This window comes from Scomber japonicus, chromosome 5, assembly GCF_027409825.1.
Source record: "Scomber japonicus isolate fScoJap1 chromosome 5, fScoJap1.pri, whole genome shotgun sequence".
Classification (NCBI taxonomy): domain Eukaryota; kingdom Metazoa; phylum Chordata; class Actinopteri; order Scombriformes; family Scombridae; genus Scomber; species Scomber japonicus.
Window position 1 is genome coordinate 27,320,976 of NC_070582.1, and position 14,227 is coordinate 27,335,202.

The following is a 14,227-nucleotide window of genomic DNA, read 5'->3' on the forward strand; positions in this document are numbered from 1 at the left end:
TGGTTTTTATTAAGAAAAAGCAGCATGTGGACATGCTCTGGGGTCAGCCTGGTGCGCAGTCTGTTTACTGTGAGACCCGCAGCGGAGAATACGTGCTCAGATGGCACCAATGTCCCGGGAATGCAGAGGTAGTGCCTGGCCAGAATGGCCCATGAGTTGATTGACATAAATAGCTAAATTTAAAAAAAAATAAATAAATAAAAAAAAATAACCGTTAGTATTAATCGGTCAAAGTTCCTGGTATCGGTTAAACGGTTAACCATGTGCATCCCTAGTAGGAATACATCTAATCATTAACTTTTACTTTTCCCAGGTGCGTCTTCCCCCCAACACCAGCGATGACGTGGATGAGGACCCCACAGGGAACAAAGCTTTATGGGACAGAGGTCTTCTTAACGGAGCATCACAGAAGGTAAAACCACCACTCCCCAAATCCATCCTTCTTATACAGTCTCCTGAGGGTTTATTTCATCATTAGCATTGTAGTGTAGATTCCAGTGATTTCCTTATGTAGCAATTTTGGATGTTTAAATTTATAAGTTTTCTAGTTATCAGGGGCACCACTTCCGTCTTTTGGAGGAAAGATTGTACTTAATTAATAATAACTAATATTTAATAAATCAATACATTTTGATAAATGAGTCAAATTTGCCGTGAGGATGATCCGGGTCGGCTGGTCTCCTGTCAGACTGCCTGGTCGGTGGTTGTCTACCTGCAGACTTTGTCCCTCGCGATTATGACGAGTCGTAGGGTTGACAGACGGTTATCTGTCCAAAAGCTCTCTTAGGTTGATGACAGATGGAGGAAGTCCAATTTAACTCGTTCACTGTTTAATAACTTTCTGGAGAGACCTCAGTGTTGGCCACACGTCAGTACAGGCTGAATGCAAAACTTAATGACGTGTTTACTTTAAAGTCCTTTTCTCTGTATGTTTGCTGACAAAAAATACAAGATGACAAAAATTTAAGAAAACTAAGATAAAGAATAATTTAAGATTAAGAGAATAAGATAAAATGACAAAAGTAAGAGTGCGTGTGGTGAACAAAAGATGAGCAAGCAGAGCAAAACCTGAAGCAAAGCAAAGCCAGTTCTGGAGGGGTGCAGCTGGCTTTCTCCTGGGGAGGGCTTGTTTGTCAGCCAATCAGATTCATCACAGCTACTTTGAGGATCTAATTTCCAGCTTTTTACTGCAAAACTTTCATTCATTCAGTATTTAATCCTAATTATAAAATGCATACTATAACATAGTAACAGGAACACAGGATGTATCATTCTGGCATTGATTCATCAAACCTGAAAACAATGAATATGATCCAGCATAACACATTGTTATTCTACTTATTCTATGAGAGATAATTGATTATCATCATCATAATGTAAACATGTAACACTTTCTCACATTGAGCATTCTCATACCAACATTTGTGTTTATGAAAGGAGAAAGTATAATGACAGTTCTTCAAATACCCATTTATCTATGATCACTGTAATAGTTGTGGTAATGGAGGTTTCTTTAGGTAATTGATACCGATATAAGTAGTAATTATATTGTGTTTAAACCATACTATTGACAAGACGTTTTATATAAGTTTTAACACAAATTCTTACTTTCATGCTCTGTGTTGAGAGAGAGGTGGAACGTGCCTGGTCAAATTTACTCATATCAGGGTCACAGGCGACTCTGATCAGATGATGTTCTGAGTCGTACTGATGCTGTGTCAGCTACACTTAAAAACAAACCAAATGCAAGTTTGTATTACTTGCATTAGGTGTAGAGGTCGTTAAATTGACTCAAGCCTGATAGAAGAAGTTAAATGTATATAAATCAAATTGATATAATCATAAACATGATGGAAAAGCCAATAAAGCCCCTGAGTATGCCACCAGTGTGTTCATATTGCACTGCTTCCCTTTACGTGTGTTTATTGAGACTGAGACAGCATTTATGTGCAACATTGTGTCAGGACTGTAGTTAGAGAGTTTTTTTTTTTAAATGTGAAAACTGTTAGTTCAGCCTTTGAGGATTTGTTTGAGGGAAGAAATTTTGTGCCAGTTTTTGAGTCCAGGCCTGGAGGAAGTTGATCGGTTCAGGCCGGCTTCCACCACCGGCACACCCGCCCCCAAACTTGAGGCCTGTGCAGGACTCTAATCTGCCTCCTCCACCGCTCTGACCTCTAACCGCCAGCACACATGCATAAACTGCATAACACCGTCAACCACAAGTCTAACCCACGCACAAATACTAGCGCGTGTGGACACATACACAACTCAACACACACTCACACTCGTCCCATATTTAAATCCTGGTCAGAAACTGTTTAGGTAGCAGATAGACTGGGAAAGTCCCTCCAGTTTCAACATTATAAGCTGGTCCCAGTTGTCTTTGTCAAACTGTTTGTCAGCTATTTCTGCATCCACGTTACATTGATCGAGAATTTCATTTGAGTGTGGAAATGTACTGTATCCGTTTTTAGATGTGGGTGTGGGTGCATGTCTGTCTGTATATAGAATGTATGTGTGTGTGTGTGTGTGTGTGTATTCACATCTGGCTGGTTGAACCTAATTATCTATACATGGCTAGGTTAAATCCTGCCTTACATTAAATTAGATGCATTCCACTTTTATTTGATTAATATATCTGTAAAGATCAAGGTTAGGGCAGCACAGCTGTCTGGTGAGTAAAATGAAAGGATCAACTGTCTTCACCCCAAATGTCATACAGAGTGTGGGAGGGGCATTTGTGTCATGTTTCTCTCGTTTTCTTTTCTTTTTATTCACTTCAGCAATGTTTCATGTCCAAATCCACACACAAGTCAAAACGTTTCATATAAATATAGAAATGTGACATCTAAAGGAAAAATCAGTGCAGTTGAAGTTTAGCAGATATACATATGTGATGAATTTGGATCAATTTGTGCTCTCTGTGACTGAATGATTATAAATATTCACCAATTTAGCTTCTTTTATAGATTTATTGCAGGTTTTCTGCCAGCAGAAGCAAATCAGTCCACTCAAATTCACATGACCCTTCTCAGTTTTATTAAGCAGTCCACTTTTCCTCTGGCACAAAACCAAGAGAAAGTGTGTTACACTGCTGCTAGCATGCGTGCCAGCAGCTACAGTCTTCCTACTGTTTAAATGGCACCCTCTCCCTCTCTGCACACACAACTTGTGGCCTTTTAGTGGTTAAGCAACTGTTTTAGTGCTCTACCAGTCACACACCGGCACAGCACCTAGGGAGTCCTTCTCTTCCCCAAGGCTACATTAACCTCCACTTACTTCCTGTCTTCTGCTCCGCAACATTTAAAGCGATGATTCGACGTAATTTCGACCTAGCGTCATATACACCATGAGGTCTATCTAAACACCACTTCAGCCGTTCATTTTCATTTGGTCGGAAAATAGTGGAGTTAGTGCCATCAGCTGAATGTCTTAGTACAGGCGCTAATGGGACCACCAGTGTATCTGGTAAATGACCCCACTAATAATGCCTGGATTGTTATCAAACTTCTACAGTAGTACAAATAGGGTCTTTACTCATAAATCCTGCATTGAAAAGTTTGTAAGTACACCAGGAGTTTATTAAAATAAACACTTACCTGATGGCTTTTACTCTGCTGCTACTGCTAAAGCTGTAAACATCGTCAAAATATCGTGGGGGATCTCACGAGAACACACGGTATTTCAGTGATTGCGCAATGTTTCGACAATGTTTACAGCTTTAGCAGTCCAGGCACAACAACAATCCAGGCATTATTAGTGTGGTCATTTACGAGATACACTGGTGGTCCCGTTAGCGCCTGTACTAAGACATTCAGCTGATGGCTCTAACTCCACTATTTTCTGACCAAATGAAAATAAACGGCTGAGGTGGTGTTTAGATAGACCTCATGGTGCATATGACGCTAGGTCGAAATTACACCGAACCATCGCTTTAAAGAGGCTTGTTAAAACTTAAACATCTCGGGAGTGTTGTGTTAAACTCCTCAGCCTGTGTTGAGTGGATGTGACATTTCCACTGTGCTGGAATCCCCACAGAATACACTTCATGTATTTTCAACATGCCAGCTTTAAAGGCTTCAGTTTGTGAACAACATGAGAAAAATGCCATTAGGGCAGTCACGCCACACCACTGCAGAGGTTTGATTTGTCCCTATAAAGGCTGAAGTTCAATTGTTGGTTTTTCTCATCCAAGATGTCCACATAGCAGGAAAATCAAGTCAGATTACTGCTCAAACACAATCAACAGGAAAGAATTTGGAAAAGTGGCTTGTCTTACAAAAAGCTGTAGCTCAGAACATAAGATGGGTTGTCCTGTTAGTCCTGTGTGGTAGCTCCTGTCATCAGTGTATGAATGTGGGTGAATGAGACATGTAATGTAAAAGTGCTTAGAGTGGCTGAAAAGACTAGAAAAGTGCAGTTAATTTATCATTTAAAACCAATAAAAGACCATCATGTTTAGCCTTCATCAGGCTCTCCTCTCATAAGAGCCAATCACAGATGTCATATAGGTACAAGTCATGTGATCACAAGCCTCACATACATTATGAGCATTTCAGTGACGAGCCCTTTCTCCACTATCTGAATCCATCTCAAATGCTGATGCAGCGTCAGTCCCAGCAGTCTGTATGGATCATGACAGGAAGTCCACAGGATGCTCAGCTTAGTTGAGTTTAGTTTATTTTGCACAAACTAAAAATGACACAAAACTACAAAGAACAAATCATACACAGTGCAGAGAGGCAGAAAACCTGAACAGACTTATTTGACGATATATATATACACATATATATATATATATATATATATATATATATATATATATATATATATACACATATATATATATATATATACACATATATATATATATATATACATATATATATATATATATATATATATATATATATATATATATATACATACACAAAAACAAAACGATCACTGAGTGTTTATACATCTGTGTATGAAACATGACAACTATGAGTGAAACAAATGAAACGTATATGGAGAAAAGCAGCAGTTAAATCTAGAAAAAACGACTGAAATGAGTCAGCTGATACAACTGGCATACTACATCGATACATCAGTATGATGTATGTAAGTAAGTTGAACATGTGATATTGGCAAGTAGAGAAAGAATAGACCTGTGAATTTGTTTTAGTTCATAAATTAATCTGATTCACGTCACTGATGTGACTCTGACCTCTTGGCTGTTAAAAGTTTGCAGAGCCTGAGGCCATGATAATCAAAAGCAAAGATTGTGCCTTATTGTGTCTTATTTCAGAGCTGCAGGGTTTTTTTCATTATCTCAAATCATTTCATTTCTGCCCCCTCGGTAGATGACCTTGTCAGCCAAAAAAACGAATTTGGCCTCATTCAGAGCTGTTGTTTCCCATCAGAGGGAAGTTGTACTCTGTTGTGTGTGTGTGTGTGTGTGTGTGTGTGTGTGTGTGTCTGAAGCACAGAGTTTATTTTAACTTTGCCCGTCCTTTCTTGGTCTCATGGCGTCAGTGTCATCTATGTCCTGTAGGCAGTTTGCCCAGACTAATACTGAGGTTTTATTCCTCCCCAATGCCGCCTTTGTATCCGAGGTACATCCTAATTACTACCTCTAATTATTTGCAAAGCAGTTTTTTGATGGTTATTGGATTAGAACTGACCATCTGGACCAATTTCCTCTGAGCAGAGGATGACAGTGTGTCTTTTCTTCCTGACCTCGGCAAACATTCTACTCCATACTTTTATATGTACGTACAGCTGGCAGCGCGGGTGATCTTAAGACCTGAAATGGCTTCAAGTGCCATATCAGAAACCAGATACTGCCAGATAAGGCAATAACCATATTTTACTACTTCATTTGTATTTCTATTCATAAGACTGGACATTTTCCAGATTATTTGACCTAAATATGTTTCTGGGCATTCACATCCCGGGGCTTCATGTCACCACTATCTTATGCAAGACTCGTATGGCTGCACATGACACACAGTCATACATTGGCTGCACAGCATTCATCCAGTTTCAGCTCTGGTGTAGTTAGGGCTATGCGGGGGGCACAGGGGTTTGAGTGTTTATCCCACCAGTCAACACATGACAGTTTCTCTCTCTCTCTGCTGTCTCTCCAGGCTGAGGTCATAGTGAACTACCATGTAGGAGAGACGGTGTTATCTCTTCAGAAAACCACTCTGATCCCTGGAGGTTCAGAGTCCCTGGTCTACACCACGCTGTCCGGAGGAATCGGCATATTGGTCCCATTCACTTCACATGAGGTAAACCGGTCGTATCCCACTACTCCCTCCCCACACCACCAGTATCAGACACACTATCTGTCCCAATTTGATTTAATCCAACTAGTTTTTTTGACCCTGTTGAGCTCTTTTTTCAACCATGTCTGGCTCTGTGCTTCATGTCTGTGTCCAGGACCACGACTTCTTCCAGCATTTAGAGATGCACATGCGCTCCGAGTTCCCCCCACTGTGTGGCCGAGACCACCTCAGCTTTAGATCCTACTACTTCCCCGTTAAGGTTGGTGTTTGAGCCGTTCCCCTCTTTTCCAATCTCATGTCCTGAAATCATGGAGGACTCTTTAAAAACACTTTGTGAGTATTTTCTCTGTTTGCTCTGCAGAATGTGATCGATGGAGATCTGTGCGAGCAGTTCAACAGCATGGACCCTCACAAGCAGAAAAGCGTGGCCGAAGAGCTTGATCGAACGCCACCCGAGGTCTCCAAGAAACTGGAGGACATTCGCACTCGCTACGCCTTCTAACCACGCAGACAATGCCTCACCAACACACACACACACACACACAGACACACAGACTCACAGACTCACACACTCCTCCTGTGCTACAGTCACCTCCTCCTTTTTAGTTTTTGAGACATGGGTCTCTGGGCATACACACACACACACACACACACACACACACACACACACACACAAACACACCTTATCACATAGAAACTTACAACAAGAAGCCACATGCTTGTTGACTCTCTTGCATTGCTCAATTATGTTGCAACCCACATGCACTCTCCCTCGCTAACAAGAAAACCTGCATTCAGAACTGTGTGTAAACAGTCACCCACAACGCTAGTGTGAAAAACATTAACATCATCACCCCCACGGACCTGCTTATTGACACAATTGCTGAGAAATTAGCGTCAATTGTTCACCTTATCCCCACCCTGTCACTGTCAGCCACAACCCCACACATATATACATACACATAACAGGAACATTAAGACAGCATTACATGGAAACATGACGGTGGATTTTCAGCCATTAGCTTTTACATTGTGAGTGTGCTGCAACAATTACTTACATTCACACACACAAATGTGTGTGTGAATAGTGATGACTGTCATTCACACACACACACAGATATACAGCTGTGCGTACACAATCGACACATACTGGATTGTGTGATCACATTCATCCTCACGCACAGTCCATGCAGACTGAATGCAATTACCTGTCACGGGTGAGCAAGCATACATTTTTATTTAAACTCATGCCAAGAAGAAAAGTGTAGAAAAGTTTCCTAATGACATGTTCAGTAGACATGTTTCATACTGCCTGGACAGAAGATGTGAAAACAGAATATTTTTAATGTCTGTAAGCGGTGATTTAGTAAAGGTGTATTTTGTGTGTCCTATCTTTAATCTCAGCAGAATGAACAGTGTGTTTTTGTATGATGTGATTTATTTTAATGTTTTGTTTAGAGTTGTCATAATGAATATACCACAGTCTCTGATGGTATTATTAAGTCTCTCTAAGCCTCCGGTCCTACCTGTCTTCAGTTACTAACACATTGGCCCCCAGGCTCATTAAAGCATATTGCTTTCTCGTAAACTGGGAGCCAAACAGAAGCCGACCTGTGACTCAGTCAGAGGCCACGGTTTGATTCAAGAATTGTTGCCATACTTTGGCATTAGACTACGGGTGAACTCAGACTAAATAAGTGGGTGGAAGAATACTGAAGGTTTGCACTGGGTGTTGTTCTTCTGAGTCCTGTAAATTCCCAACCTCAGCCACAAGCTCAGACATAGCATTCCACTGTAGTCACTGAATTTAGGGGCTTGTGGGATCGGGGCAGTGGTCTTTTTTTGTAAATAAAATTGTTGTTTTTTTTTACTTTACAATACCATGTGTTTGTGTGTAATTTCCTGGCACTGTGTGTATATATCTATCTATCTATCTATAATATAAGAACTGTGCATAACATTTTATAAACAACGCAATAAAAACTACAAAAATGATATACAATCATACATTTAAAAAATGAAGTACAAAGAATAGATAAATTTAGCATATGCATTTAAATGAAATCAATCAAATTATCATGAATTTGCTCATAAAAAAACCCTACAGAAATATATCACAAATGGAACAACACACTTATAAATTGTGGTTTATTTGGTAGTCATTAAAATGTTTTGCATCATTAGGCTACCATACAAATTAACAAATTAGGTGCACTAGATTCTCCAACTCCTCTTACCTCAGGCTTTAAGTGGAGAGACTAAAGATACACCACACACACATCTATTGCTGACTGTGAGATCTTCTCAGCAGGTACAAGCCACTAGTTCACAAACTAGAATGAAGCCTATCCTGTAACAAGGTTAATTGACCCACACAGTGACATTCTAAAAATAAGGTGGCCCCCCTGAGGTCATAGTGAACTACCACGTAGAAGAGACGGTGTTATCTTTCCAGAAAACCACTCTGATCCCTGGAGGTTCAGAGTCCCTGGTCTACACCACGCTGTCTGGAGGAATTGCCATATTGGTTCCATTCACTTCACATAAACCAGTCGCATCCCACAGCTCCCTCCCCACACACCAGTATCAGACACACCATCTGTCCCAATTTATTTACACCTCCCCCCTCCCCCCTAATTTTTTAAAATCTATGACCCTAATACGTTGTATAAAAAGAAGACACTACGAGCATATAAGCAATCTTTTTTTCTTTTTTTTTTGGTGCATGTGCCCCATGTTGCCCCCAGCAAGATGACACCCTGGCCCCCTGCCCATGTCGCCCATATCTAAAGCCGCCACTGCTGGACACTGAAGCTCATGTCCCAACAACTTAATTCTGATTGGATAACGCTGCTGTGGGGCGGGAAACCTTGTAATTCCATATTTAGTTTTGGACATGCTAGGCTTCTGACACTGACGATAATTATCAACATCAGGAGAATGGGTCAGGACAGCATTGTTTTTTTAAAGTGCACATGTTTTTAGCCTGTATCATGGAGGGTCCCTTTCTGCTCAAGGGCCACTTTCCCAGATTGCCTGTATGGTAGATCTGGCCATGCTCCTGAATCCACTTGTCTATGTCCTGGTAAGAATCAGTAAACTCACTCTTTTTTTGATGATGAATGCACCTCTGGGTTTCTCAGATATTTAAAACGGTTGTCGATGGTTTTTCCCATCTGACGGTTCATTAAAACCACTTCTGGAAAGTTAAAAAAAGACCTCTATAAAAATAAACAAGCCAAAAAACCCAAGTATTCATTGGCATGACAGTGTGACATGCATTTTTTTTTCTCCGCAGGTGGACACAGTGCAGTCCCACATGGAGTCACAACCTGGCAGCTCTTTACTTTCTTTGTGTTAAATGCGACGGTCAATTTAGCGCTCTGTTGACAGCAGCTTGTTTACCCTGCTTGACAACAAGAGGATAATGATGTGTCACACAGCAGAATAACACTCTGCTACAACTAAGTCCTCACATCTGGTCCAGCACTTGTGGACACTTGATGGGTTTTGCCCCTGTGGGAGAAAAGCAAAGAACTTGGCCAGACTAAACTTTCCCAGTCAGAACAATGGCATCGTAGGGTTTTATAGAACTGAAACCACATGGGCAGTTTGTTGGGTTTCTTTCTTTTTTTTTTAAATATGTAAAGGACAACAAATAAGAGCCCTGCGGTGAATTTTATCCACAGGACATGTGCTCCTAATTTGAGGAGAGAAGTGTACAGGACACAGGATCATGGTTTCACATGGTCCTTTACTAATTAATTTCAAAATGACTTTATTTTGGAGGGTATGATGGTCCTTAAGAAGTATGCAACCTTGTGACGTGAGGATGTAAGTGGATAATACATTCTTGTTTTGTCATAGTTTTTTTAAAACAAGAGGAAGGCCTGTTAACTGAGGACACTGTAATTGACAGGACCGCTTCTCCTAAACCAACTGACCGTCTCCGACTAACTTTATCTGTGTGTGTGGGGATGTGAGGACATGTGTGTGTCGTCTGTCATAGGCTACTTCTGGGGACAAATTTAGGACCAATTAATTGGGGCTGGCTTGTCCAATAGGGGACAAAAGCTGAGTCCTCAATTGCGAAATTGCTGAATTTTGAGACAGTGGTTAAAGTCTTTAGGAAATGAATGTACGTCTATGTAACTGAGGACACTGTCATTGACGGGACCATTTCTCCTAAACCAACTGACCGCCCCCTACTAACTTCAAACTTCATCTGTGCGTGGGATTGTAAGGACATGTGTATGTGTGTCATCTGTCATAGGCTACTTTTGCGGACAAATGTAAGACTTAGGATAAGTTAATTGGGGGCGGCTTGTTCAATTGGGGACAAAAGCTGAATTTTGAATTAAGGTTTAGGTCAGTCATCAGGACCAGGATGTGATGTCAGTGTGTGTGTGTGTGTCTGTGCATGTATGTGTGTATGTGTCGCACACATTGCAGCCATTGCTAAAGAGTAACGCAAAAGTAATGTAAAGTGTAATTGATTACCTTCCACAGGGAGGTAACTAAGTAAAGTAATGCATTACTTAAAAAAAAAAAGAGTAGATGTGGATGGAATCTGGTAACCATGGTAATAGTGTTACGAATATGTAAATAAAAGTTGCACTACAGGTTATGATCCAAGCTCACAAATAAAGTGTGAGAATGTGGTTGGAATGACTTTGTCTCTCTCTCTCTGTGTGTGTGTGTGTGTGTGTGTGTGTGTGTGTGTGTGTGTGTGTGTGTGTGTGTGTCCGTATCAATAATGTAATACTTTGGTTACAAAACATGCCAAACGGGAACTTAAGCTGTCATGTTGTAACAGTTTCAGCAGTCAACTTAAGTTTCCATCATTATCACCGGTGTTGTTTTTACAAGCTGTTTAAGCTGTTTAATTAATTCAATGCTGTTGTGTGTGCAAGTGCTTCAGCATCCCTTCTGGTTTGGAATGTGTCCTGGGGACGTTCAGAGGTCACAACTCTGGGAAAATAATGGTTCTTTTATCACACTGCATTCCACTTCCACTTCTACATAAATCTTTTTACAGATAATGAAAGCATTGAAACTTGACTGTGGCTTCACAAGTTGAGAAAGCACTTCCTGTGTACTTTTTCCCACTGTTGGGGTTGATGAAATTTCGGTTGTACTTTGGTCACTGGGTTGCTTGCAAAGCATGTTGCACGACTTCGTTATGATGAAGACATTTTGACCTTCAGATTGTTTGTGCTTTGTAAGGAGCTACATTGCTTAACTGTTTTAGTCATTTTAGACTTTTCCTACAGTTGTGGCTCCTGGATACCACCTGAGAAAGATGTTTCCAGATGTTTTCACTGCACAAAACCATCCTTCTTTGTATTGAGCTAGTGGTTTCTGTTTTCAGATTTAGTGGTTGTGAAAATTCTCTTAAAATCAAATTCAGTTATCTAAAAATGCTCCCTCATTACGCTTAAAAAAGCCATGAAAAGTTGACATTTTTGGATAGCAGTGATATGAAGATAATGTAACAAATATCACAAATAGGGCAGTAACCTTTTTAACCACAGTGCAAATGTGACTAAAACATCCCCAACAGCTTTCGCAATACCGTCATTTTTCATAAAGTGCACACTCAGCACATGGAAAAGGCATTTTTTCAAAGATGGCAGTTGCGGGGGAAGATGAGCCATCAGGCTTGGGTCAAGTTGCTTCAGTTGTCCAAATCAAAAGCTTTATTTTTTTCTTTCAATTAATACAGGTTATGGATGGCTTTTTGTCCTAGATTTGGGCAGAATAAATCAAAATGCCCACGTTGGGGCTCATGCAACATAAAAGGTAAACACAGAACAAAAATGTCAAACAAAACAAAAGTTTACTATATAAATAAAAACGATATATACTATAGATAGGAATTGATGGATTTTACGTCATATTTTTACTAATTCATGCATTTGTGAGGCTAGAGAGTGGAGCCTGCAGCGGTAGCGACCTCACAGTAGAGGCGGCTTGAGAGTGGAGCCTGCACCGGAAGCGACCTCACAGTGGAGGCCTGCAGCCAGGACCTCTTGGGTTGAGCTTACAGACTTGGTTAAGTGATAGTGTTTAAGTGTTTCTCAGGAAAAAAGTTTTGAAGTTGCCAGTCTGATCTTCCCCTGCAACTTGAAACAGTGTGATACTGAATCCATGGGCTACCTTAGTTTAGTGTAATACCTTAGTTTACCTTAGTGGCTTAAAGTGAATACCTTAGTTTAAATGATGTTCAACTGTTTATGAGAAAAAAGTTATAAAGTTACTGGTGTGATCTTGTGTGATCTTGTGTGATCTTGTTTGAGCTGAATTTTATCTGGCTATTTTAATCCTACATTGTTAAAAGGAAATAAAAGGTTTCTTCTTTGAATATGTGTTTTGGCTCATCTTACCCACACCTATGCTCAATTTACCCCACACAAGGGGCAAGTTGTACCACAAGACCAGCATATGTCTTAAACCATATGAGTTATCTGGAAGTTCTAGCTTACAAAAGATGTAGAAGACTTTGAATATTTGTTTGATGTTAAGATTGCATAATAAAACCTTTCACACACATTGCAATGATGAAAAATGTAAAAAAAAAAAAAAAAAAAAAAAGAAATGCTCATTTTACCCCACTCTCCCCTACATGTATGGCTGCTCACAATGAAATTACACCATAGATATGCTAATGTTAAGCAAAATGACAAAAATAGACCAACCTCTTCACACATTCAAATTCCTAGTTTTTCGTTAATAATTCATGATTACATCTTAAATGTAATTCCAAATTATATTGAGCATTGGGAAGTTGTCATGATGTTTGCTGTAAATGCAGCAATGAGTGTAGTCTATGTATGATGTTGGATGCCATTGTGTATGAAATGTGCTATATAAATAAAGCTGCCTTGCCTTGCCTTGCCTTGCCTTGTGATGAGTCAATGACTCCAATGGGCTACTGACACATGTTGCGAGACGTGACATTATATATTAATTGATATTCCAGGTCTAGGTCAGGATTAATTCATCAAGTCATCTAACAACAGATTGATCACACTGGTACAACTTTGATGTATGTATTTCAAAGGAGAATTTCCTGCAGAGTCGTGCTTAGGCTGCTGCCCCCGCGACCCGACCCCGGATAAGCGGAAGAAGATGGATGGATGGGTCGTGTATGTATGATGTTCACCAGAGAAATGACAATTGACCGTACAACTAACCCATAACCTTTCAAGGTAGAGAACTGTATCATTCATCTCAGCTGCCATCAACTTCATCAATAAGTCATGATATTTGTTAACAGTGTTTTGAATCTTCTTATGTGCTGTCTCATATTGTGTGTGGTTTTATGTCTTCTTTTACTTCTGTGTTTTTATACTACGTAAATTGAGTTCCGTGTCAAAGATACATTTCCACTTCCATGAAATGGAAAAGAACGATTTTTCTGATTCTGATCTCCACACTGGGAGGATGTACTTGCTTTGCTACCTTGGGCACATTGTTGTTAAACTGGACACATGTAGAAATGCACAGAGCAGTAGGGACTGATGCTAGAAGCATATTTGGCCTTGGTATGTTTTAGGGGTGTGCATCTCTCCAGTGTAAGATGACCCAATACATATCTAGATACATAGGGTACGATATGATTCATGGACGATACATTTTAATATGGAATGATTTGGTTCAATTCAGTATGATTTGATGTGATATGATTTAATCTGATACAGTTCCTTGTTTAAAGTAGACAATCATTTACAATATAAATGAACATAAGTCAATCTTATAAATGTGGCATTGCTTACCTTCAAATAGATATATTTAATAAAAGCAGGGAACAAGTATTTATGTTACTTTTGACATGTATCAGTTCAGAACCAGGTTATTGTGTTTATTACTGTAATACATTGCACTTTGAGAACTTTGCAAAGCCCCTCTGACAATCAAAACAAACTTCATATTCATTCTTCACTATTGGCACA

At 39.9% G+C, this 14,227-nt stretch overlaps 1 protein-coding gene across 1 annotated transcript in view; it reads left to right on the forward strand.

Moving 5' to 3' along the window:
* sf3b3 (splicing factor 3b, subunit 3) overlaps positions 1-8,204 on the forward strand; it is a 33,276-nt gene extending 25,072 nt beyond the window's left edge. The window contains exons 24-27 of the mRNA XM_053319376.1: positions 314-412; positions 6,132-6,275; positions 6,427-6,531; positions 6,634-8,204. Of these exons, the coding sequence (XP_053175351.1) occupies positions 314-412; positions 6,132-6,275; positions 6,427-6,531; positions 6,634-6,774 (489 nt within the window). The 3' untranslated portion in view covers positions 6,775-8,204. The remainder of the gene's footprint in view (positions 1-313; positions 413-6,131; positions 6,276-6,426; positions 6,532-6,633) is intronic.
* The last annotated feature ends 6,023 nt before the right edge of the window (positions 8,205-14,227 follow it).